A 26,453-nucleotide genomic window follows, 5' to 3' on the forward strand; every position below is an offset into this window, starting at 1 on the left:
GTGAGTTGATACACCTATATGCAGATATATTTTTATAACTAAAAGAGTAACGTTGAAATTAGGTCCATCTGCTTTTTCTTCTTTCTACATGACTTCTTTCTACACCTCTTCATTCCAGGATCAAATAGATCCCTATAATTGTTCATCTGTTTTCATTACTTTTTTTTAAATCAACAGAAATGGAGTTGGGCCCTTTGCACGTTAGTCACAAATAAGAGTAACACAATGAAATACACAGCAGCCTCAGTGCACCATCCCATCATAGCTAGTGTGGTCATCACCTTCTGGCATTGGGGAACTGAGTATTTGGAATATCTCTAACTGAAACATGCTATGGTACATATATACCCGTCTCTCCTGATGCACCCCCCAACTCTAATGAACAAACACATGCAGTAGTAAACACGTTGCTGGATAAGTCAGCATTAAATAAACTTCTTACCACAGTCAAGCCACCTAACACTATCTTATACCTAATTTACTATGGCACTTTACTCAGCGAATTCTCACATAGTTCATTTGTTTATTAAGTATATGATCTCAGTGATGACCCTCCACCCCAAGTACCTGCTTCCTTTCTCATCTTTCCAAGTTGTTTATGTTTGGGACACAGCATGTATGCATCTGCACACACACACACACACACACACACACATACACACACACACATTCATACAACTGTAAAACTCAAATAAAGAAACCAACCCACATAATCTAATAAAGATTCTGATAGAGGTAAAAGAAGAAGAAAAGCACATGATTTGGAAAGGATTTTGAGGGTGCTAAAGTTTTTACTTAGCGTAAAATCTTGGTGACCATCTTCATTCAAGTACAAAATCCTCTTGGCCATCTTCCTTTATTATTGCCAAGGAGACCCAGGCCTGAAGTGAGAGCCGCTGTTGACTTTCAAAAGTGTCATCATTCTAGACAATCAAGTACAATCAAGTACAACCCACATTGTCACTAGCTTTCTAAGGAGTGCCTTCAACATCCCAGTCATTGTTCTAAGCACTTGACTTGACTCATTCATTTCCAGCATCACCCTCTTTCATGGGTATTATTAATATCTCCACTTTATGGGACAGGAATCTAGGGCACAGAGGGCTCAATTCTCTTAGTGGAGGTGCCACAGCTAGCAAGTGCCCGTATGAATGCAGAACCTTTGCTCTTAACCACAGCTTGCATGTTCTAGAAGAGATCGCTCTTATTAACTTCTTCCTTTAACAGGGTGACCAGGGAATTCCAGGAGACAGAGGCCCACAGGGTGAACAGGGGAAACCAGGCCTTCCAGGCATGAAGGGAGCCATAGGTCCTGTGGGGCCACCCGGAAACAAGGGCTCCACGGGATCCCCCGGACACCAAGGCCCTCCAGGCAATCCAGGCATCCCAGGCACTCCAGTGAGTAGTGCCGAGAGCTCCAGCAGCTCCTGGCTAGCATGGACCTCGTATCCCTTTGAAAGAAATCAGAATTCATCCCCGTGAAAGCAATCATAATCCTTTTAAAAGAAATAAAGTGAACCTAAACGGATCTCCACTTAGGAGATCAATACCTGCCACTTATTTCGAGTTATGTACCACACCCTCCGCTAAGTACTTCCTCTACATCACCTCTGCAGAGCCTCACAACTCAGAGGAGGGTGTCCTATCCGCCTCACTTTGACGAATGCAAAAACTCAGAGTTGACTTGTTCAGGGTCACCCTTATTGAGTGGGTTAGACCCAGGTCTGACTGACTCCAAAGCCGTGCTCTTAAATACCATCTATAATGTCTCCTACACTACACAGATGACATATGTCTGTTTTATGTGAAAACTCTATTTGTTGAATATGAGAACCACAGACCTGCCCTGAGTGGTATTTTAACATGGAAAACGGGCCAAGAAGGAGTGTTTGGTTAAGGAAGCTCATATGACTATTAATACCCTCTGGAGGTGTGGTGGATGGTCATTCACAGAGGAACTTAATTAGAAAACATCCTTGTCAGGGAGAAAGGTGGATCCTGGATGGGGGAGGGTGGGGGGGGCGGGGCAGGGCTCTAAGGACACACTGTCCTCAGATAATCAGCCAACACCAGATGGAGGGCCAACTGGGGCATTCCCACAATATTGAGATTCTTTATTTTTATCCATTTTCCCTAAGCTCTACTTGAATAAAGCCTGTATAATGAGTTCTCAGTGCTGTGTCAGTAATTGGTATTAGATGCATTAACTCAAGTTCATATATCCCATATACCATGAAAATAAAATATTGAAAGAGAGGAAAGAGAGCATTTTTGGAACTATACTGCCCTATAGAAATCATCATTTTATGAGCCCATCATATTGTCTTTAATGCCACACATATACACTTGAATAATAACCACTAAAAAGAGAGGAGCAATAAAATACTTACAAATCCTAATGATCATGGAAAATAATAGCCCTCTCTTAAAAATATCAAGGTACTACAGTAAATTGTTACTATTATAAATGTTAGGTTCTCTCCCAAATTCATGTAGCTTCATTTGTTAAGGGTTAAAAATTCAACTGACATCCTTTATCTACTTCCCTTTCTCATGTCCCATAGCGTTTTCCATTAAAAAAGGAAAATTACTTAGTACAAATATGCTCACAAAGTGTAAATTACAGAATAAACTATACCATAAAAATGACTAAAACTTAGTAAGTAATAACCCAGCCCACTTGGAGTTCTCTTCCTTTAAAGGTGCGGAGTATCCTAGATACTGACTTCTCCAGTGCCCAGGGATTGGTTAGAAGTTAAACTGTGCCTGGGATATTAATGTCCTGATAACACTGTTCAAGTTCTGTAACTTCAGAAAATGAAGTAATAGGAAATGTCTCTCCTAATCATATGAAGCCATGTCTCTCCATTTAATAAGAAATATGTTCGAGTCACTGGTTATGATTCCAGCCCACGGCTTTTAAAGCAATTATGCACTTCAAGTTCTTCTCAGCATTTGATCAAAACAAAGATACTTATTGCCTAATAGAGCCAACTGCCAAAAGCATTTTGTTTGATAAATGTGTCTCCACGGAAGTTTCAAGTATGCACACCAACCCAGGATTCCTAGTCTTTATTCATTTGTGCTATGCTCAATTTTAAGACCTTTTTCCCCCTTTTTTAGGCTGATGCGGTTTCATTGGAAGAAATAAAGAAGTATATTAATCAAGAGGTTCTAAGGATTTTTGAAGGTTAGATCTACTTAATAAACATTTCTGAATTTTTCTCCAGTTACCACCTCCCATCCACTGAAGGGGATCCCTTCAGCACTCTCTCAAAAGATGGCCATACAACAATGATGTTAAGAGGCAACCTACTTTATGGGGTGGGGGGGGGGGGATGGGGCATCTCGGTTGGATAGAAAATTCTTCCTTACACTGAGTTAGACTTGCCTCTCTCTAACTTTCTCTCCTCATGGCTGGTCTGTTAAGTAGCACAGGTGAAGCATCTTCCTCTCGTCCCACGACAGCCCTTACCATATTTTCCCATACCCGTGGTACTTCTCCTTACTTTTCTCTTCTATGTGCAACTGTGTCTCGCCCGTCCTGTCACCACTCTTTTTAAATGACCCTTGTTCACCCAGGAGTATTTTGACGAAGGCAGAGCACAGTGTGTTTTGATCTAGACCCGGGTCAACAAACTGTGGCCCACCAGCTAATTTCACTTGCGCCCAGTTTTTGTATGGCCCATAAGCTGACCACGGTTTTGCTTTTTTGGGGGAGGGGGAGGTTAGGGAGAAGGAGCACTTAGGAAGTACATTTTTAAATGTTTTTTTTTTTAACTCGAAAGAATATTTCATGATGTGTGATAACGATCTGAAATTCAAATTTATTTCCATAAAGTTTTATTGGAGCATAGTCAGACTCATTCTTTTATGAATTTTCTCTGTCTGTTTTCATGCCAGGGTAGCAGAATTGACTAGTTGTCATGGGGATTGTATAGCCTGAAAAGACTTAAATATTTACTATCTGACGCTTTGCAGAGAAAGTTTTTCTAACCCTTGATATAGACACTTCAATACTGCTGCCTAAGATAGAATCCCTTAAAAAAAAAAAAGAAAAGAAAACCTTCCTTGATTTTGATTTTCCAATTAACTAACAACCCTGGATCTTATTTACACAAACTTTTACAAATTAGGTGTTTCTCATTGAGCAGTGTGTCCATTTTTAAACTCTAAGTGTGTGATTTAATGTTTCTTTATATTACATTTCAAAAGGTTTATGTTCACGCATTGTCCCAAACTGAAGTTATCTTGTGGAATGTTGTATTACTGTAGGGCAGGTGGACTGACCCTCAGAACGTGGTGCCATTTCTGAATTTTATAATCATGTCATCATTCCATTGTGTTTAGAAATGTTGAAGGAAAGAGTCAAGAGTCAAGGGTTAGGCCTTTCTTACTGCCATTGCGTTCCTGCTCTTCATTTGTAAATTCTATTAATCTTATTGTTTCAGTGACCTCTGAATCCATATATACAGTTTTTGAAAATCTACTCTATATTTTTTTATCTGTTCCCAAGATATCATATGATTTTGTCAAATGACTTGCTAAAATCAAGATCACTCCCCTCAACTGTGAGCTTAATAAACTGGGGAATTTTTGTCTTTAAAAAACGAATCCACATTGGCTCTCCTGGTTCCTGCTGCTTTAGCACAGCCTCCTCTCTTTGCTAAATTAAATATATATTATTGAATTTTACAAAGAATAAGATTACAAAATGCCCCAACTTCACTGGAACTTGTCCTACTGCAAACATGGAATTAGCTACTCTCCAAGAAGCTCTGGTTATTTTAAGCAGTAATTAGTATTAGAGACCAAAATCTCAATGCTTGCGTGTACGTTATCTTATTTCTCGTGAGCACTAGAGATGGAGCAGAGTTAACCCAGTAACTTTGGCTGCTTTGATGACAAAATAGAGAAAAAAAATGATTATTTGTTTTTTAAAGGTAATGAATTCATGCTGTTGATTTCAGTTTACATTGATCTCTACTAAGTATCTTTACCATGCTCTGGCATGATAAGTCATTAATACAATTCTCCACTGTGTTTTTCTTTCAAGCTACCAGGTTTCTCTTTATTATTTTAATGTTGCCCTTCAATCTAGAAATCCTTTTTTACTATCTTTTTTGTTTGTTTGTTGTTTGTTTGTTTTTTTGGATCTTCAAATCAAGCATCATGAAAGAGCCTCCAAACTTTGCAATTTAAACGTTCCTTCTCCACAAACATTCCTCAAGCATCAGCTGCCTGAAAAAGAAAAAGGCCTCTCAAGTGCTCCAGAAAAGCACTGAAAAAATACAGATGCATAGGCAGGTCCAGCTAATTTGCAGGACTTGATGCAGAATAAAACTGTAGGTGCCCTGATTCAAAACTGTTGTGGAATTGTAAGACAGCCACAGTTAAACACTATACCAAGCATAGGGCCCTTTTGAGCAAGGGATTCCCTGTGACTCACAGGTGGCTTGTTCTTGAAGCCAGCCCTGGGCACAGGACCTCCAGGACCTCAACATCCACACACTTAGTAGACACCATCATGGAAGGGAAAATACCTACAAATATGTTTTTGAATTGTGATCTAAAATTCTCCTTTAACTCTTAGTGTCCATGGGCTCTAGTGTCCACCATTGTTTATCTCAGGCAGCTTTAATGTGGAACTACAATTCCTTAAACAACCTTAGATTTAGTCTGAGATGTGGGAGGTGTTCATTTTGCCCAGTGGACACTGGATGAAGGCATGGCCCCTGGTGACCTGACCCTGCATTCAGCAGAGGAGACGTACCACTTCCACCCATAGGAAGCTTCTAGCTGGGGTGCCTGGGTGGCTCAGTGGGTTAAAGCCTCTGCCTTCGGCTCAGGTCATGATCCCAGGGTCCTGGGATCAAGCCCCACATTAGGCTCTCTGCTCAGCGGGGAGCCTGTTTCCCCCTCTCTCTCTACCTGCGTCTCTGCCTACTTGTGATCTCTGTCTGTCAAATAAATAAATAAAATCTTAGAAAGAAAGAAAGAAAGAAAGAAAGAAAGAAAGAAAGAAAGAAAGAAAGAAAGAAAAGAAAAGAAAAGAAAAGAAAAGAAAAGAAAAGAAAAGAAAAGAAAAGAAAAGAAAAGAAAAGAAAAGAAAAGAAAAGAAAAGAAAAGAAAAGAAAGCTTCTAGCTGCCCACTCACAGGCCATAGTGAGATTATTCCTGCGAAGGACTCTCCTGAGGAGAGAGATCAGGGGAATTGGACCCCTCTCCATCCGTCTTGGGACAGGCTTTGCAGCTTGCACTTTCTCTAAGTCTGTGGGCTCCCCCTCTGCGGTCCTGTCCCAGCTTCCTCTCCTAGTCACTCCTTGCCCACCAGGAAGCAAAGGGTGCAGAGGCTGCTCCGTCCTCTGGCTTCCCTCCATCCACCACCAACCGTCCCCAGTCTCTTCCAGCCTGGCGAGATCCTTCAGCAGCTACATGTCTTGTCTCAAAACCAGACTCGAAGGTGGAGTGCTCGAGGGATCCTGCTCTCCCACTTTATCATCCTTTCGCTCGAGGTCCGCACTGGAGTATGGTGACACCTAGACCCAAGCCCCAAACCTGGGCTCTCCAGCTCCTTTTACGGATGCTCAGGCGGTCCCTTCCCACAGATCTAACACTTCGGGCTCTGCCTCAGGCCACCAAGCCCTCCTTCAGCAGCCCGATGCCCCCATCTCAAACCCACCCATGGTAGAAGAAGGTGCTTTCCTACCCACCCCAAGTCTGGGTTTCTGCTAGATCACAATGGACAAATATACACCTAATCCAAAGTGAAATTAAATTCCCTATTTGATTAGCCAACAGGGCAAATCATTGTGCAAATAAGGTGACCGCAGAGTGGTGCAAGATGCCGTGCGTCTCAGCTTAGGCTCTTTTGGCTTTATGAGGGCTTTTCGGCTACCCCCACAAATAAACTAACTTTATCTGAGAAGCTTAATTCTTGCTATGATACCACCCTATTATACATGGAGATTTCCATCAACACACAAGAATTTGCCAACCGGTGCAGGAATGTGGACATGTATCCTGCTCTCTTGGTTCTGGAGACAAACTTGGAACCAACTGCGACTGTGGGAAGACAGGAAGTTTAGGGCTCCATGTTCCTGAGCAGTATTTCTGCCTCCAGAACCAATGTCTAGGAATGCCCCTTTATCTATGTTTTCTCCATTTTCCATACATATATTTCATATGTATATGACTATGCATGAATACATATTATCAGGCTCTCTTGTTTCAAGTGTAACACCTCTCTTGCATATCAACAACTAAGAAGTGCATTTACATGTGTGTGTGTATGTGCATCATATATATACACTGCATCTCATAGATACACATCTGGAAGATATACATATACATTTTAAATATTTTGCACAGCATAGCCTCTCTTTCTTTCAATTTGCCCCTTTCTGTTTCTTTGTTTGGGTCTATTGTTCAGCTTATAGGATTTCCTTAGTGCCAGTAATCCTTGGATATCTGTTCATACAAGAGAGTAAGTTCTAAAAACCCACTTGAAAGTTATGAGTGAATGGTGGGACTCGCCAACCATGAGCTTCACTGTAGGGTAGTCCTACTGCTCTTTTTAACTGAGAAGAATTCAATTTCAGTGCCTTTAAGTCTTTCCTCTTATTCTGGCCAGATTCCCCAGAGGAAGCGCTTCCATATCCTGCATGGCTGCCAGCATTTGGAGAGCAAAGTAGGAGAATACAACTGAAAATGAGAGCTCATTTATTCTTCTTGTTTTCAGTTAGGGAAGCCCAAGATGCAGTGGGATCTGGAGGCCCCCCAGGGTACACATGATCTATTTAACTTTTTCAGATAATAAACCTTCAGGGTTTTTTTGCTAGGTTTGGGGAGGAACAACTACCTAGCTGTATAGAGAAAGAAATTTCTCAGACTACTTCTTTTTTTTTTTTAATGTTATGTTAGTTACCCTACAGTATGTCATTAGTTTTTGCTGTATGTAGTGATCCATGATTCAGTGTTTGAATATAAGACCCAGCGCTCCATGCAATATGTGCCCTCCTTAATACCCATCACCAGGCTCACCTGGCCCCCCACCACCTTCCCCCCTAAAACCCTCAGTTTGCTTCTCATAGTCCAGAGTCTCTCATGGCTCATCTCCCCCTCCAGTTTCCAACCCCCCTTCATTTTTCCCTTCCTTCTCCTCATGTCTTTCATGCTATTCTGCAAATAAGTGAAACCATATGATACTTGACTCTCTCTGCTTAACCTATTTCACTCAGTATAATCTCTCCACTCCCATCCATGTTGATGCAAAAGTTGGGTATTCATCCTTTCTGATGGCTGAGTAGTAATATTCCTTTGTGTTTATGAACCACATCTTCTGCATCCATTATCAGCTGAAGGGCATCTCAGCTCTTTCCACAGTTTGGCCATTGTGGCCATTGCTGCTATGAACATTGGGGTACATATGGCCCTTCTTTTCACTACATCTCTATTTTGGGGGTAAATACCCAGTAATGCAATTGCTCTATTTTTTTTTTTTTTAAGATTTATTTATTTGACAGAGAGAGAGAGAGATCACAAGTAGGCAGAGAGGCAGGCAGAGACAGGGGGAAGCACGCTCCCCATTGAGCAGAAAGCTGGATGCAGGTCTCAATCCCAGGGCCCTCAGATCATGACCTGAACTGAAGGCGGAGGCTTAACCCACTGAGCCACCAAGGCACCCTGGGTGGCTCTACTTTTAATTTTTGGAGGAACCTCCACACAGTTTTCCAAAGTAACTGTACCAATTTGCATTCCCACCAATAGTTTCTTCGGTTTTTCTTTCTCTAAGCCTCTCCAATATTTGTCGTTTCTTGCGTTGTCAATTTTTGCCGTTCTAAGACTACTTCTTAAACAGGATTTCAACTAATTCTTTTGATTTTAGTTCCCCTCCTCTACCACGCTTCCAGAAGTAATGTGCATTGCCAATCCCTGAGCCTTTTAAAGATTTGGGGGTTTAGAACAGGTTGTTTTTCAGTTTCTAGAATAAAGATTTGGTTTTCCTGAGTCTGCTAAGTCATCTGTCACTCAGCCATCTGGTTCTCAGCTTCCAAAATTTTGATGTGTTATATTCTTTCATATTCTCCCCATTCTTGTGCTTTTATGCCTTGAAGACAAATCTTACTATTGCTTTACAGGGAGTCAGATGCATGTGTTTCATCCACTATCTTCACCCACTATAACATTTCAAAGCAGTATGCTTACAAATGTGACAGAGGATTAGCAGTAACAACCTTTGGGTTATGATGAACCACAAAATGAATATGAATCCACCAAATGATACTGTGCAACTCACAGTTAAAAATGAAACTAGAGAGTAATTATTTGAATATATGAAAGGAAATTGCCCTCCTGATATTTCCTGCCCCTTAGGAGAGAATCGTATCTAATTTTGGTTTCCACGTTTAAGAGATGTATGGAAAAGCCCTTGAATAGTGAAGCCAAAAAGTGATTTGCAAAACAGATTACCAAACCTATGAGCAAAAGTTATTTAACCTGAAGGCTAAGAGGTAACAATAGTATCAAGTAGATGACTGATTCCCCAAGGGAAATGCTCATTGACTGCTTTTTGTTTCCATCATAGAGTAACAAAAGAAAAGTTGAAGCTGTACCAAGAAAATGGGCAATTAAACATTTGAATGGACGTTAGGAGAAAATAATGAATTCCTTTGTTTGAAAACATAAGTTCTTTCTGTGAAATAGAAGATAGACATGAGCTCAATGAGGTCCAAATGCCCCTTCATTCTCCACATAATATAGTTTATCAACACATTAATATTAATGTCTGCATTAAATTGATGAGCCCATTCTCTCAAGAAGGCAAGTTATTGGTCTTATTTGTCGAAATGGCTGCTCTGGGTTTACATTGGCAGATGTAATATGTGTATATGGTTTATGTAAGCTCCTATCTGAACTCTTCAATTTTCTGCCTCATTAGAAAGCATAGCCAAAAATGGTTTAATTAACCAAAGTTCCCTGAAAACAGAGGAAAAGTAATAAAGAATACAGGTCTTTATAATTTATTTAGAGTCTCAAAAACATATTATTTTAAATTATAGAACATTAGAGTAAGGTTCAGAAGAAGTAATTATCCTTTTGCTAAATGATTATTTCTGAGTATATCTTAAACCCAGATAATTTATAGCTAGAAGTAATTATCTAAAAGAATTCTGTTTTACTAAAAATATTAAAAACCATCTAAAGCAAATTACTTATAAATTCAATTCATACCTTAAAGAGGAAAAAATTTTTACTATGAATATTTGTGTTTAGACACTGAAGGTAATCAAAGAGATATATCTCAAATTAATAAAAATTATACTGGGGCCCCTGGCTGCCTTAGTCAGTTGAGCATCTGACTTTTGATTTCAGCTCGGGCTCTGATCTCATGGGTGGTGAGATCAAGCCCTTCCTTGGCTCTGTGCTCAGTGGGAAGTCTGCTTGGAGATTCTCTCCCCTACCCTTTGCCCCTCTCCCACTTGCACAGCTCCTCTCGTGGGTTCTCTTTCTCTCAAATAAATTTTAAAAAAAGGAAAGTTGTACTGAAATATATATCTCTTTTAAGTGCAAAACAACAAATAATACAGTTTTGAATTGAATTTCCTATTAGTTTGTAAAACACTAGTTTACAATTTCATATAATAAAGAGATATCTACATTCAATATAATGATTTGCAAAACTTTAACTATATGCTGATTACAAACTTGTTTTATGTATTTAGTTATTGGAAACAAATGTATGAACATCAACCAAACATATCCCAGGTGGATAAGAAGTTTTGCATGAAAGCCTGTAATTTAACATCACCCTGGGGATGAGTCATCAAATCCTCCTTGGTCTTCTCCAATCCCTGTCAATCAGTCTGCATCCAGAGACTCACATCTTGTGTATGTGATGCTTCCATTCTATTTGCTTTATTATTTGAGAAAAGGAGTATAGACTGATTGCTCCTTGGATAATTATACCTAATAGCCCATGTTTGTTAGTGTTTTTCCCTTAATAATTCTATTTGAAAATAAGTTTGTTTTACTTTCTCAAACAGCATAAGGGCCTACATTTTTTAAACAAATTTTTTATCAAAAGTCTATTGAAAAATGGGTTTTACTAGGGGATAATTTGCTCTTTACAGAAGGCTGTAAAACACACATATCTGCTTAAGTGAAATGTGCCTTGACAGTTCAACCGAATGAGCCCAAGAGAGTAAAGAGGCTGGAGAAAATTGGAGTGACTCTTCACAGGGTCTTTACAATTTGGCCTTTGATTTTTCTAATTGACAACTATAGTTTCCAGAATGTTGCTGTCATTTGGTTTTACCTACAAAGTAAACACTAATTTAATTCAGTAAGAACATTTTCTGGAAGATTTGTCTGTGCAAAACCCATGCTCAATTCTTTCTTTCTTTATTTTTTTTTAAGATTTTATTTATTTACTTGACAAAGATCACAAGTAGGCAGAGAGGCCAAGAAAGTGAGAGATAGAGAGAGAGAGGGAAGCAGGCTCACCGCTGAGCAGAGAGCCCGATGCGAGGCTCGATCCCAGGACCCTGAGATTATGACCTGAGCCGAAGGCAGAGTCTTAACCCACTGAGCCACCCAGGCGCCCCCATGTTCAATTCTTTAAAGAATTATTTTTTTCTTACACACTGTATGTATCCTTGAAAAATTGGGTGTAAATTAGTTTTAAAATTATTTTTTGAAGAAAATATATGAAAAGAAAAGAAAGGGATGCCTGGGTGGCTCAGTTGGTTAACTGGCTGCCTTTGGCTCAGGTCATGATCTCAGTCCCACATCAGGCTCCCTGCTCAGTGGGGAGCCTGCTTCTCTCTCTGCCTGCTGCTCCCCTTGCTTGTGCTCTCCTGCCCCCACCCTCCCGTCTCTCTGACAAATAAATAAATAAAATCTTAAAAAAAGAAAAAAAAGAGAAAGAAACACCGCAGTGAATATCCTTGGTCATGCTAAGGATTTGCCCTGCTCTAGTTTCTGTTTTAAATCCAATTATGCCTATTCTATTTGTTAAATGTGAGATATATAAAATATAAACAAACCAATCAAGTTTAAATAAAGAATCCTATGATAGATTGCATTTATAATGGGCTTTGGATTAATTTGCATTAGCGATTTCACTAAAATTAATTACTAGGGTAGTAAAGAATTGAATATGGTTTTGAGGAAAAATTGAACTGGACGATGACCAATGTAGAATTTATAACTGAGAAGTCAATAGTAATAAGTACAATCTTGGAATGATTACTCAAAAGAGCAATTCCAAGAAGGATGTCTTATATTATGGAACAAGTTTTTAGTCATAAGATAAAATTTATCAGCAGATAATCTTTACAACATATGGGACTTATAAAGCATGGAGAATAGCACAGGATGATAATCTCTTTCAGGCTTTCTCTGGGATTCCTGCACAAGAACACTTCATGCAGAAAGTATAAAATGTTCAATACAAGGCCCTGCCTCCAGATAATGTTTAATCAATGTAATTAATGGTATGTCTTATTTAGGAATTTATGTTAGAGTGAAAATTCTCATTTATATTTTCATATTTCCATTTTCTTTGAACTTCCTCAGTTTCCAGATCCTTTCAATTTCATGAGTTATGATGCACTGATGTTCTGTAATATACTCACTTTCATCCAAAAGCATTATTGATTTATTAATAAGTCTCTAAATAAAGTATTAATAGTTGCATGACACCAAGACCACCTATAATGATATTTTCATGGCCAAATGACTGAGCTCACCTTATAGAAGCCCCTTTAATCAGTCCTTGCTTCCCTTCCTTAGTTCTTTCTTTAGGACCCAGATAATAGTGTTAGGCTCCAGGCAGTTTGGTGAATGAACAAAAGGACAAATGTCAATGATATGTTCCTTAGGAAGGCAACATTGCTTTGGGGGGAAGTATTCAATTCATAAAGGTCACATCACTCAACACCTGCAAAAGATTTTGCTATTTTTATTGACATTTCTAAATGTTCTCAGTAATTTGTCAACTTCTCTTAACTTGTGTGTTCTTTGTTTCAGTGTTTTCTTCAGGTTCACGGAAATGTGTAGATACTTTATTGTTTTCACTCTGTCTACAATTAGAATTCAGTGAGAGCATGCTCTTTGGCACCAATGCTGAATTTTTTTCTTTGACCAAATTAGGCATACTCCCTACTAAAACCATGACTGAATAATGGAACTAACTGGGATTCAAACCAGAAAAAAAGAATAATATTGAGGGTGTATAATAAGACTCTTTTTAAAAAGCAAAATTTGGGGCACCTGGGTGGCTCAGTCAGTTCAGTGGTTGCCTTTGGCTCAGGTCCTGGTCCCAGGGTCCTGAGATTGAATCCCACATTGGGCTTCCTGCTTCTTCCTTGAAGGAGAGGCTAAATCTCCCTCTCCTTCTGCTGCCCCCCTGCTTGTGCTCTCTCTCTCTCTTCTCTCTCTCTGTAAAATAAGTAAAGAAAATCTTAAATAGTAATAATAATAAATAAATAAAAGCAAAATTTAGTTGTTGACAAAGTACAGTATTTTCCCAGTATAGAAATTAAACAGTGAAATTAATGAATATGGAATCAATGATCATTTCTTTTTTCAATAAAAATAATCTATTAGTAATGCAGTTTTATTCAAGGATATAAAGTGTCACATACTATATGAGTTACACATTGTTACGTAAGAAAACATATGTTATGTTACATAAGAAAACATGTAACTTATGTTACATATTGTTACATAAGAAAACACCTCAAATCTTCTTAAAACAACAAACATTTATTAACTCACATTTCCTGTGGGTCAGGGACTTGAAGTCTTGCTTAATTTTGTGTTTCTGGTTCAGAGTGTACAACGAAGTTCCAGTTAGGACGTCATCTGAAGGGGCTGCAGTCATCTGAAGGCTTGACTGGGGCCAGAAGATCCTCTTCAAGCTCACACACGTGAATCAAGTTGACAGTGGCCTCAGTTCATCCCCATGCAGGCCTCTCTGTGGGACTTTTTAAATATCCTCACTGTACAGCAGCTGGCTTTCTCCAAAATGAGCATCTGAGAGAGAGCAGCCAGGATGGCACAGAACTTTTTATGACTTAGCTTCCTTATTTACACACTGTCAATTCTGCTTTTTTTCGATTCATTTGAAATGAAAAGTAACTCCAGCCCACACTCAAGAATATAACTAGGCATCACCCAATTCCATTTGGAAGAGAATGTCAAAGACTTTGTAAACATATTTTTCTTTTACTTCCTTTATTTCATTTTTTCTTTTTTCAGTCTTCCAAGAATCATTGAAACATATTTTAAATGACCACACACATTTACAACATTGCTGGAAAGTGGCTTAAATTTATTATTAAAACCATCTTTTTTTTAAAGATATTTTTTATTTGATAGAGAGAGAGAGAGAGGTCACAAGTAGGCAGAGAGGCAGGCAGAGAGGGGGGGAAGCAGGCTCTCTGCTGAGCAGAGAGCCCGATGCGGGGCTCCATCCCAGGACCCTGGGATCATGACCTGAGCTGAAGGCAGAGGCTTTAACCCACTGAGCCACCCAGGTGCCCCTATTAAAACCATCTTTTAGTAGAAAGCTAAAATCCTTTCCATAAATCATTAGATTCCAGGCTAGTGTTCTGTCCAGTAGACTTGCTATATCTCGGAAGCACTGAAAATACTCAGACCCTCTGATCAGCACAGGTGGTTGGCATTTATATTCAGACAACTTTATACACTGCATTTTGTTTAACCAATCAGTAAGAAAACTCTCTTGGGAGAGAGGCCAGTTAGTAAATTAAATATGCTTCAACTGAAAACCAAGTAGTGTTTTCTTGTTGAATTTGATGTAAAAATTTTTGAAAAATGTTGAAGTAAAAATAATTCTATTACATGATGTATTATTTTTTCTTTCATAAATAAAGAGAGGATGGCCGTGTTCCTATCGCAGCTCAAGCTGCCAGCGGCAATGCTGGCTGCTCAGGCTCATGGAAGGCCTGGTCCACCAGGAAAGGATGGATTACCTGGGCCGCCAGGAGACCCTGGGCCCCAAGGTAAGTCTTCAGGTATAATACCTGTTTAGAACATGATAATCACAGTTAAAGCAAATATATAGGCATATACATATGTATGTGTATATATATACACACACACATATATATGACTTAATATAGAATATCTTGTTCATATTTGAAACATTCTGGAAGTTTATTTTTAACTATGACATCTGCAAGCTTAAAACTAGCTAACAATTACATGGCAGTCTAAATGTATTTTAATAATACTTGTTTTAAAAATAATTGCAACAATAATGGCTTATATGTCATCATTTTGTGGGAATCAGAGTTGCGTATGCCTCTCTGTTGAAGTAAGTTCGACAACAAAAAGAATCATTTTAGTACCCATCTTAGTATCCTGAAAAAGACAAGGAAAGAATTTTAAGAGATGCCACTACATTAGTGATTTATGTCCGAGTAAAATTTTGAGAAATTTTAGAATCCTTCCCCATATGGTTTCTAAAAGTTTTAAAGCAAAACCTTACTTAAATTGGCAAAAAATTATTGTTCCACTGATGACAGCTTGACAGAAGACATGAATTTGAGCATAGCCTGACTAAATTAAGCCAGCAAAGCCATTTTCTAGAAATCTGGTTCGCAAATCAGCAGAGAAACCAATTAGACCCTGGTTTAGAGGATTCACGACTCTGACAAAGAAATACTAAATCCAGTAAGTACGTGGCATGAAAAATAAAACCAGGAAAATTCCTTTTCATGTATTACCACTGAGGAGTTCAAGGGTCTTCCTTGAAATAATCAAAAGGTTGTATAAAGGAGAAAACAGAGAGTGAACATCAAAATTGCATGAGAATACAATCAAAAATACCATCTATGCAGAGGATTCTTTTTCTTTCACTAGTTCCCTGTCTTCCTACTGCTTCTCTGTAACATGAGCCTGATTTTCCATAGGAAGTGCCCAAGTGACTGACTGGCCCTTCCTCATCTGAAAGAACAACCATCTCCAGTCACAGGGTCTGTTAGAGTCTTACCCTTCAGTCACAGCTGACAAGGCTATCGGTTTGGTTAGTACGATGTAGAAAAACAGAAACATCATTCTAGTTCATCTAAACTAAACAGTATATTCTTCCCTTCCCTAAGATCATAGAGGTGTTTGGCTGATAGCTGGAGGAAAATGTGTAGAAACAGATATAACCTCTGTGTGTACACTGTTGTGTAGAAGGTAGTTAATTATTACCTTTCGAGAGTTGGGTCTGTTCTGAAGTTGGGAATCTATGAATCTAGAACAAAGAGCTTGAAGGCTCAGCTAAAGAGGGATGATGCCTCAACCCACATGAAGGTTAAGAACTGTTAACACCCCTAGCAGAAAACATATGGACTGATGCTTCAAATAGCTGTTTGAAGAAGACAAGAACAGTGGGAAAATCAGGATTATCAAGGAAAATATTTCTGGAACTGGAGTCACCTATCCACATAGACTCCAGTCTCCAATCTCCCTCCCATGTAGGGAAGGCCCATCTGGAAGGCTCTCAGTCAGAGGCAATGCCAAGACAGCCATGTTAGTGAAGCTTCTGGAAAAAGACTATTCACCACTCAATTTATCTTCCGTTTTGTGGAAGATTTCTGTGGGTTTTATCCATTTGCTTAAGAAACCTTCCAGACTACTCCTACTCCTGATGAGACTTTTTGACTCAATTCTTGAACTAGAAAGACTTCCCTATGTGATTTCCAACTTTTAAAAAACCGATGTTTGGTAAAATTGACAAAGCATGTGCTCACTCCAGCAGCACATATGCTAAAATTGACAAAATTTTGTCCCACTCTGGAGTTTCTAACAAACATATCTTTGACTCTAACTCAGCTGTCTCTTCAACTTTCATAGGATAGCTCCTTTCTAGTATTTGTTAAATTTGCCAGAAAGGCTATGGAAACATAAACACCTACATAAAATGGGGTCTATTTTTAAGGAATATTTGCCTGTAGTCACGCTATCCTGATAAAACCACCAAGAAATCTTGCTGGACAAAAGAAGACAAGAGGCTGCTATTTGATTTTTGGTGCTTCTCCAAAAGTTCACAAATCATTGAAGGGTTTGTCTGTGGTATAGAAACAGATAGGAAGTGTTCAGAAGATGAAGTTATGCATATAGGCTCCACGTTTTGCTCTGCCTGACTTAAAAGTTTTCTCCAAAAGAAAGAAACAAAACGCATATAAAAACTGTTACCCTAGTGTCCATAGCAGACTTCAGACGCTGTTGGCTGAATTAGTCCTCTTCGTGACACAACATGATTGAATTTGAGAAAAGATTGAAGTGAGAAAAGCAGTACAGAAAGGGAAAGAAAGTGTGGGCACCAAGCCTGGCACAGCACATCCTGCCCACTCTCAGGTTCTGTTGGATGGTGGCTCTTCTGAAATTCCCAAGAGACTTTTCCCCCCAGTTTATTAGGAAAGAAATCCACTTTCATTTAAAAAGTGGTTTATATTGAAATGTGTATTATAGAAGGAGTCCTTTATTATCTTATGAGGAGCAGGACAGAAATTTAAAGGGGCTTTATAAGTTTTCTGTGCGATCCTGAGAAGCAGGAGCCGTGCAGAGAGTGATGAGAACGTTGATGTGAGACTAGTATCAGCACTCAATCCTAGTTGAGAAAGGGAGGTCCGGCTCCTTCCAAGATTCTGACAATCTGAAAACTTGGATCCTCTTTCAGTGGCCTGGTCTTCTGGCGGTGAAAAGAGAAACCCCTGTGATTCGGAGTTGAGACACTTCATTTGCATTTTCCCTGAAGTCCCAAAGGGGGTGATCGTTGACGTCTTTTTCAAATTCCAAAGCATTTCCAGACAACTTTATATTTTAGCCATCCCGTGGGTTTCTGATTATTGCCTTCCCCCGGTGCAGTGGGAGAACTTTCCTCAGTGTTCTTTCCCACCTCGGATCTGCAGCGTAGGTTCCGATGGCTTGTGCAGCGGGGGTGAGCAGGAAGGTGCCACACTAGGATCAAAGAAGCCCAGTGTCATGACGCAGCTGGTTTCCATATATACACATGAGCGAGGCGGATCTTCCCAACAGACCTGATTCTCTTGGGCGAGTTTTATGAGAAAGAACTTTATTTAAACTTTTTCCAAACACAACTGATTCTCCACCTCTGAAACTTCTGAAGAGCAGAGGCTACCCTTGAAAGCCCTGTTTCAGAAAGAACCCGCCCACAGAGTAGATGTAGAGTTAGTTGCATAAAACAGACCTAGTCATTCCACGTGTCCTACATCCATTTTGAAAGGACATTATTGGGAATGGTGGTTCTTACTTGTGAACTTCTAAAGTTTTGCTGTTATTGGTTTATAACAAAGAAAGCCTTCTGTTCTCTGTAAGCCAGTGCCCCATAGGGTCGTTCATGTGACCGATAGGGATCTGGCCTGTCACACTGTCTCACAGTACAGGCCTTAGGAAAGGGAGGCACTTGTGTCCCAGTGACTGAGGCGTGCCGCAGCCCGTCAGTGAGCTGTGACCTAGGAGGCTGAACGACTTGTCAGGTGTGTCGCAGGCCCCCACAGGAAGCACTGTCCCTCCTCAAATGCTAGGAACACTCCTTTCATGGCCATTTTGTCCAGTATACAGATAGATGCACCAATTTGCAGTTTAAAAATAAATCCCTGTGGTCAAAACAGAAATCTGTCTACAGAAAGTACATCAAGTCTGCCATCTAAAACACTCCAACAAGCACCAAGTTTCTTTAATGACTAGGACATAACTAATCACATGCTGTAGATTAGGACATCGCTGCGGTTTTCTTTCCCCACCTAAGCTATGGTGGTATCAGACTGTCACTATGCATACTTACAGGCCAGGGAGACAGGTGTCCATTGACGTGAGACCTGCCTTTTATTTTTTTCCAAATTTCAAGAGAGGCCTTCCCTAAAGGGGTGAAAAACTTAATTCTAGTAAATGGGAAAGCTCTTATTGACTTTATTAGCATTCGTATCTGAAGTTTTGTGGTGAAGCAATTATAAAATAAGACCCTATGGCTCTATGGCAGCCTTCATAAGGAATTAGCTTGAGACTTATTAAGAAAATTGAGAGTAAAAGCTCTCATGTGCTTGTACAATTCAACAGCAATAGTGGGTGTTTATTAACCTAATGAACTGAGAAACTTGTACAAATAAGTCATTACATTTGACAGGAGAATTGTAAATGTTATCCTATTCTACAAATACGAGAATTATTGTTTCTTGTTTTGTGATACCGTGTGCACTGAAATCCATGTGGAATAATAAATTGTTGCATTATATTAAAATCTGAGAACTCAGTGTGAGTTTGTTAGTTTTAGCAGATACTGCCTCCATTTGGAATTGTGTTACGGTCTTATTAATCCACTTGATAATCGAAAGTTCATACACCTTTTGCTTTTTTCCTTTCTCCCTCATTTTTTAGCCTATGATCCCAAGCACTTAACTGAGATAGCTTGAAGGTCAATTTTATAATTTTTCATAATTGTTGGACCTACGTTGAACTATCAAATAGATCTTATGTAACAAAAGTTATTTTACTGCAGAAATCTTTAAATAATGGAATTGGAAGGGTGCTTTCAAATGACCCTAAATATAAACATTTTTCCTTTTTGTTCACACAAGTTAAATGAAAGTCACTCATATAAAAGAAATTCCAGTAACATTTTGAATTGAATATGTATCAACTTCTGATTATCATACCAATATTCAAACCACTATTGTCTCTAAAATCTAGGATTATATTGGATATCTGTAACAGTTTGATAAATGTGTGAAAATTTCTCCCTGGACATACTTCCAATATGCACCTCAAAATATTTCTTGAATGTGTATGCTCTTTTCCCCACTGTTTTCACATTTATGATCCGGTCACACCTCCAAAGTAAAAAAAGTGATCTCTTTGCTGATATTATTTCCATTATATATACTGTATGGTCAAGTAAAAATGAAGATGGCAACCCCAAAACTGATGTTTAATTCTCAACAATAATGGGAAAATATTTATCTTACACTCTGCTCATAGAAAACATTAAAATTTCTCCTCTTAATCACGTTCTGTTATAATAACACACCTTTACAGAAAGGCACAACTAAGTTAGGACCTACTTCTCCTACTGAGATACTCTCCTAATTATCTCTGTTGTTTATTTGCATGTTTCTGCATGACTTTGTTCATTTCGGATGAGGTATAGTCTTTAAGCTGCTGTTTAAGTATGAAAAGTTGGAAATTAAATTCTATTTGACATCATCATGAAACTCTTAGAGCCACAAAACCTTTTTATCAAACATAGTCTTAGGTGGATACCAGTATATAAAACACAGATAAAAAGTGTTTTATACTTTGTACTTTGTTATTTGCAATTTTATCTCTTTTTTAGAAGTATCATTGACACACAATGTTACATTAGTTTCAGATGTACAACATAGTGGTTAACAAGTCTATGCATTATCCTGTGCTCACCACAAGTGCAGCTACCATCTGTCACCATACAACACTATTATAATCACTGACTATATTCACTATGCTACATCTCTTATTCCCTTATAAGGATGAACGAATGACTTACTCATTCCATAGGGGGAAGCCTGTATCTTCCACTCCCCTTCACCCTTTTTCCCCATTCCACCACCCCCCTCCTCTCTAGGAACCATCAGTTGGTTCTCTGAATCTATAGGTCTGATTCTGTTTTTGTTTGTTTATTTATTCACTTGTTTTGTTTTTTAGATTCTACATGTAAGTGAAATCATACAGTATTTGTCTTTTTGCTTTTTAAAAGCAGAGATAAGGGCTCCCAGAAGCAGAAATTACTCTGCCCTAGTCTAACAGGTGACAACAAACATATTCAAGGATAAGAATGATTTTTTCTTAAAATCTTGGACCTAATTCATTTTGGCTACAGGATCTTAAATTGATGAAGTGAGCTTAAACGAATCCCTCAGCCTCCTTGCTTTCTACCATTATTGAAGCACCTAGTCCTTCAGAGTTACAAACTGCCATCTTAAAACATGGGGTTTCTGGTTTAACTTTCCTCGGAAGGGATGTTATGTTCTTACGGTCAGTAATTTAAACAAAGACCTGATTTGCCCTCTCCTGACTTCCTCATCCTTCCTCATCCTCTCCTGAGATGGATGGCTTTCCATATATTCACACACTTGTTGTCATTTATTAAAATCATGAATTTTTGTTCCTTTCATTCCCTTTAATTCTTGCACTAAGGTCCAGATCCTTGTTGTCATATCATCTTATCCTCATACTAATCAGAACTCTTGTCAGTATGCTTCTTATATTTAGCCTGTATCTAGCCTCCAGTCAGAATTCCAATTGAAGAGCATTCGCGTACTCTGCCATAGCTATTGACAGATGACATGAATGATCAATTTGAGTTATTCAGGGTCAAAAAAATCTCACTATCAGTAGTTTGACCAGTTGGAACTTTTATGGTAGCTGCGTATTTCTAGGATTCTCATTGTGTATCGCACCTAATCTGTTTGATATGTAAGCCTAATGTGATTATAATGCAAAACAGATAGCCAATATACTGTTTAGGTTAAGTGAAGGCGTAACATAAATCACATGGATTAAGAACATGATTCTTGCACGTGCTCTGCTGCCACAGAACTCTCTTACTTCTTGTGTCTCTCTTTTTATGTATCCCTCAGGCTACCGAGGACAGAAGGGAGAAAGAGGGGAGCCTGGCATTGGGCTCCCAGGGAGTCCAGGTCTTCCTGGGACTTCAGGTAATAGTGATATTATCTTCACAACACAAGCAAGCCTCTAAAAACAGGAACCGCACCTTCTTGCCTGTGGCCCTTATGTGTTGCTACAGGTGAAGTTGAATGACCCATGTTGGTTGGAGTGAGGGAGGACGAGCCATATGTGATCTGCATTCTGATGGGGGTCTTTTATTTCATTAGCTCCGGGTTTGCCAGGCTCACCAGGTGCCCCAGGGCCCCAGGGCCCCCCAGGACCTAGTGGAAGATGTAATCCAGAAGATTGCCTCTATCCTGTGTCTCATGCCCGTCAGCGGACAGGTGGGAAATAAACACACCTGAGGAAGACTTGACATTGAGCTATCTTAATACTCTCAACCCCTCATGATATGTGGGTGGCTTTTTTTGTTTGGTTGGTTGGTTTTTGTTTTTGGTAGGCCAGACATTAAAAGCAACAATTGGAATCCTATTCCCTATAGGAATTGGGATATTAGCATTTTCAGCTTTCCCCAAATTCATTCCATTTGTTTTTCTTCACCATTACTATGATTTTTATTCATGATCTTCTATGAACTAAGCAAGCAAATCTTGTCATTAGTTCTTCTTCAAGATGAAATGACATCTTGTGATTGAGTAGGCTGATGGTGATGTATTTTCTGGACTTATCAACTTGTATTTGGCCTTTGATTTCTGAATTTTAGAGTTTCAAACTTAAAGTTTTCTTGGAGTTTAAATTTACCATCATTGCTAAAACTTTCAACTTTTTTTGACATAGTGCATTGCTCTTGCTCAATGTTTTTTGACTACTTTTATAGCTGAAGAATTCTTATACCATCCTATGCCAATCCTGCTTATGCAGAGAGATAGATAGGCAATAAGAGCTTCACTTCATAACTCATTTTGGAAAAAAACAAAACAAAACAAAAACAAAAACCCAGGAGGCTATTTTATCAGGGAGCCCAAATAGCCAACGACTGAAATGATTTTGTTTATTCTGTATAATGAGCTCAGTTCAAAGCAATCACCACTGGCATGAATATATGCTGCATGAAAAGAGGGGAACAAAGTCCAATTGTACAAGAGTTCCACAAGAAAAGCCCAACACTGCAGCCTCTTCACTGAATTTCTCATTTGGGAAAAAGAAGGCAGTTTTCCCTCAGAGGTGTTTGATGGTGGAGGCATGAAGCTCTCTTTGGTACCTTTGAAGCTTAAATGGCCTAGCAAGGTCTTGGGGTCCTGGTATCCATTTTCCTTCCAGCTGGATCACTCTCCGATTGTAAGACAAGAACTGGCCATCAGAACAAAGGATGGGATTTGTAGCAACTGGGAAAGAAACCCCTTGATCTAGAAGATGAATGGGTGGTGTCTGCAGATGCGTATTGAGGCGGTGAAGCCCAAAAGCTCTTTCGGAGAAACAGTTATTCTGGAGAACCAGGGCAGCCAAGGATATGCAAGTAGCGCTCGGACGGAAGAGTTAGCACTAACTTCAGCGGGAACAACAGGCACCGTGAAGACCATGTCCTCTGGCAGGAAACAAAAGTATAGTGATCACCAGGCCAATTGCTTTCTAACGTATTTTTATTGCCTAGCTCTACATTATTTTGAGAGGTTAAAAACAATTGATTTCCTAGAACATTGGGCAGGAGGGTGTGGCTGAAATCTAAGCAGTGGGTCCCACAGATGCAGTGAGCATGCCACCCAGAGCCCTTCCTGCCGCAGAAATGGGGAGACCCTGACTCTTCAAAGAGCAGCACAGATTCCAGTTTGGCTGAACAGGCTAGAAGGGTTGCTTTTATTTGTTAATTGGAAAATGAATTTAGAAAAACAAGCCCACTGAGATTGAACAAGCTGTGAACAGAGTTGTATAGGGAGGCTTTTGTTCAAATGCACCTGTGAGCCGAACTGGTTTTCTTTATAGATGAATGAACTGCTGGTCAGGTACTGTCTACATGGCTGTGTACACACACAACCATTTAGTTATTTCGTATTGAATTATGATGTATATTTTAATTCTAAGTTTGTTTCTTTTAACCTCTAAGGTTATTTTATTTATTTCCAATGTTTTTAACTTTAAATTGATTTTTTTCAATTTTCTTTCCTGTGCAATACCTACAATGGTGCTGTGTTTTAGATTAATGATTGGAATATACATATGCATTTTCTTAGTAAAATGAAAAATTATCCCTCCCAAAAATGTACAGAGATCCAAAATCTGGTGCTATGTGTATATCTTGAGGTTTTAATTTGTTGAACTTTAATTTTCTTGAATTTTCTGAAAGCTTACAATTCATCTGCCACTCCTTAATTTACTTGAACTTTTCATGAAGCTAGACATTTTGTATGTTTTCAAAGATTATTTTTTAATATTAGTTACTAGGTTGTTTATCCTTTTGCCTTTTTGCTAGTCCAGAAGTACTTATTTTAGCATGTTCATGTTTTCATGAACTTTTTTGCTGCTGGTGATCAGTGCATTTTTTTCCTTGTTTTCTTTGAGTCTTATATATCCATGAAAGGACTCGGTTCATTTTCTTGTTTTATAACTTCTGTTCATTTTAATTCCACAGAATAGGTCATGCATCCTTTCTTATCAATTGTATATTTAGGAACCTTTCTTTGTCTGACTTCCATTAATTGCTGGGCTGGTTTATTCCTGTTCCGAGAATTTGAATTTATTCAGGGGATGAAAGCAGAATGGGGAACATCACATTCTATGATGCAAATGACAAAATAGAGTACATTAATTCAAGCTCACTTGTTATAACTGACATGTATGACTTAATCTGCCTTGGGGATAAGAAGAAAAATGGGACTTTGTCCACCTGGAATGAGGTCCTCTCACCCTGCTTAACATTAACCTTCCAACATTTGTTCATGTCTCACACGATCTGCAACCAAGAGCCAAGAGAAAGCCTGGGCCCGGCTAACACAACACCAAATATAGTGGACATTTGGCAGTTGTCTAATTCCCTTACTGTTGAAAAAGTGGATAATTAAGGCCCCAAAGTAGGGTGGGAAATTTTCCCCTCCATAATTTGGTGGTTGCAAACTCTGTTGTATCATTTTATTCCATTCCAAAGCATTTGTTTACTTTCAGATAGATGTTAGTAGCATCCACAGCAGGGAAGAAGAATTATCAAATTTCTTGAATTATCTCTTATTTGGACTTTAGAATAATTATAGGCCATGATGACAATTAGTAATTAAAATTGGCTTTGCCCTATATAAGTATGTTTGGATTCCAGTCTAACATTTTATACCAAAATCATTTAACACTTTTCACATAGAAATCTTTCTATGCCAAGAACAAGATATGACTTCAATCAATATTCCTAGCCTTTGGAATCTAAAGAAGGAAGAATAATTCAAGAGTTTGTTCATTGTTCTTTCCTGTTGAATATATTAACCACTTCTTCCTAACCCTAAGAGAAACACAACCAGTCTTAACCTTTGAAATTTTTCACTCTGTGATTGTAGTAATTTAATTAATGACTTTAAAGTAATCCCATATGCTATTTCTATATTTCATGGCATTGTTGAAACTTAAAGTTTTGTCACTTACAGAGCTTAAGTAATTATCTTAAGATATGTTGTAAAAATGTCATTTGATGTTTGGATTATAAAATATTTTTTTATGACTATGTTTTAGGAGTTAAATAAGACTTAGCTTTTCTGCAGTCTTTCTCCTCTATTGAGAACCTGTGATATACCTCCTTTTGTCCACAAGATGGTGTTTAAAGCGACTTGAAACTGAAGAACTGAACAGACTTGCAGAAATACAAGGCTAGAAACAGTTTAGTGGACAACTAAATCAGACCCTTGCCTTTGCACTTTTTTTTTTTTACTTTTATAAATAATTTCTTATTAATTTGTTTTTTGTTAATTTATGTTCTTCCTCATTTTAAGTATCTTTACAAATAAGGCACAATAACCTGTGATTCCTTAGCTGTTTCCATTTTATTTCTTAAGTGGATTTATATACCTGCTTAACTTGTACCTTTACTATTGGTAACTTTAGTTTGTATGCTACCCTCATATTTTGGTGATTGACGTGAAAACACCTAAGTATTCATCCTACTTTTCAGACAGGATATTCTTTTTTTTTTTTTTTTTTTTTAATCAGACAGGATATTCTTTTTTGATGGACAAGTAAAAAGCATTAACCTTATCTCAAGAAGTAGACCATTTATAAAATTACATAATGTCTAAATCTCCATAATATTCAAGGTACTTAAAATTTTTAAATTTAAAAATTAGATTTGTATAACATTTCTATTTTTCTAGAAATATATCACGATTTACAAAAACAGATAAGGAACACTATTTTTCAAATTGCCATTTTAATTTTCCTAACAGAGGTAATAATACCCTGAGATTGATAATTTCTAGTTTAAATTATACTCTTCAGTCTTCTCAATGAATTCACAGAATTCTTTTGCACATTTTTTCATTGCTTTTGTTCATTTTTTTTCCACATCTACCTGTGTTCACTTTCTTCACACACATAAGTGTTCATTGTTCTCTCTTCCCAGTGTTCTTTCTTAGAACTTCAGTGTTGAGGGACATATACTCTCTTCCCTGCTCTTCATACACTTTCCTCTCACAGAGACTACCTAGGCTTCTAGGAGGAGGAAATGAAGAAAAGAACTGAATTTCTATATTTTATGCCTTGATACTTCTAAGTGACTTAGCCCTTTGAATTCATTTACTAGTTGGCTGGCAGTAGTAGTAGCATTATTTCTATTAATT

The 26,453-nt window shown here is 38.4% G+C and overlaps 1 protein-coding gene across 3 annotated transcripts in view; it reads left to right on the forward strand.

Annotated features, from left to right (window-relative positions):
- The window catches only part of COL19A1 (collagen type XIX alpha 1 chain), a 332,336-nt gene extending 306,513 nt beyond the window's left edge, over positions 1 to 25,823 (forward strand). For all 3 annotated transcript variants that reach the window (XM_082731306.1, XM_082731307.1, XM_082731308.1), the window contains 5 exons: positions 1,228 to 1,398; positions 3,124 to 3,190; positions 14,904 to 15,032; positions 21,657 to 21,734; positions 21,912 to 25,823. In XM_082731306.1, the coding sequence (XP_082587432.1) occupies positions 1,228 to 1,398; positions 3,124 to 3,190; positions 14,904 to 15,032; positions 21,657 to 21,734; positions 21,912 to 22,039 (573 nt within the window). In that variant the 3' untranslated portion in view covers positions 22,040 to 25,823. The remainder of the gene's footprint in view (positions 1 to 1,227; positions 1,399 to 3,123; positions 3,191 to 14,903; positions 15,033 to 21,656; positions 21,735 to 21,911) is intronic.
- Positions 25,824 to 26,453: the final 630 nt, after the last annotated feature.

This window comes from Mustela nivalis, assembly GCF_964662115.1.
Source record: "Mustela nivalis genome assembly, chromosome: 5".
In the NCBI taxonomy this organism is placed as follows: Eukaryota; Metazoa; Chordata; class Mammalia; order Carnivora; family Mustelidae; genus Mustela; species Mustela nivalis.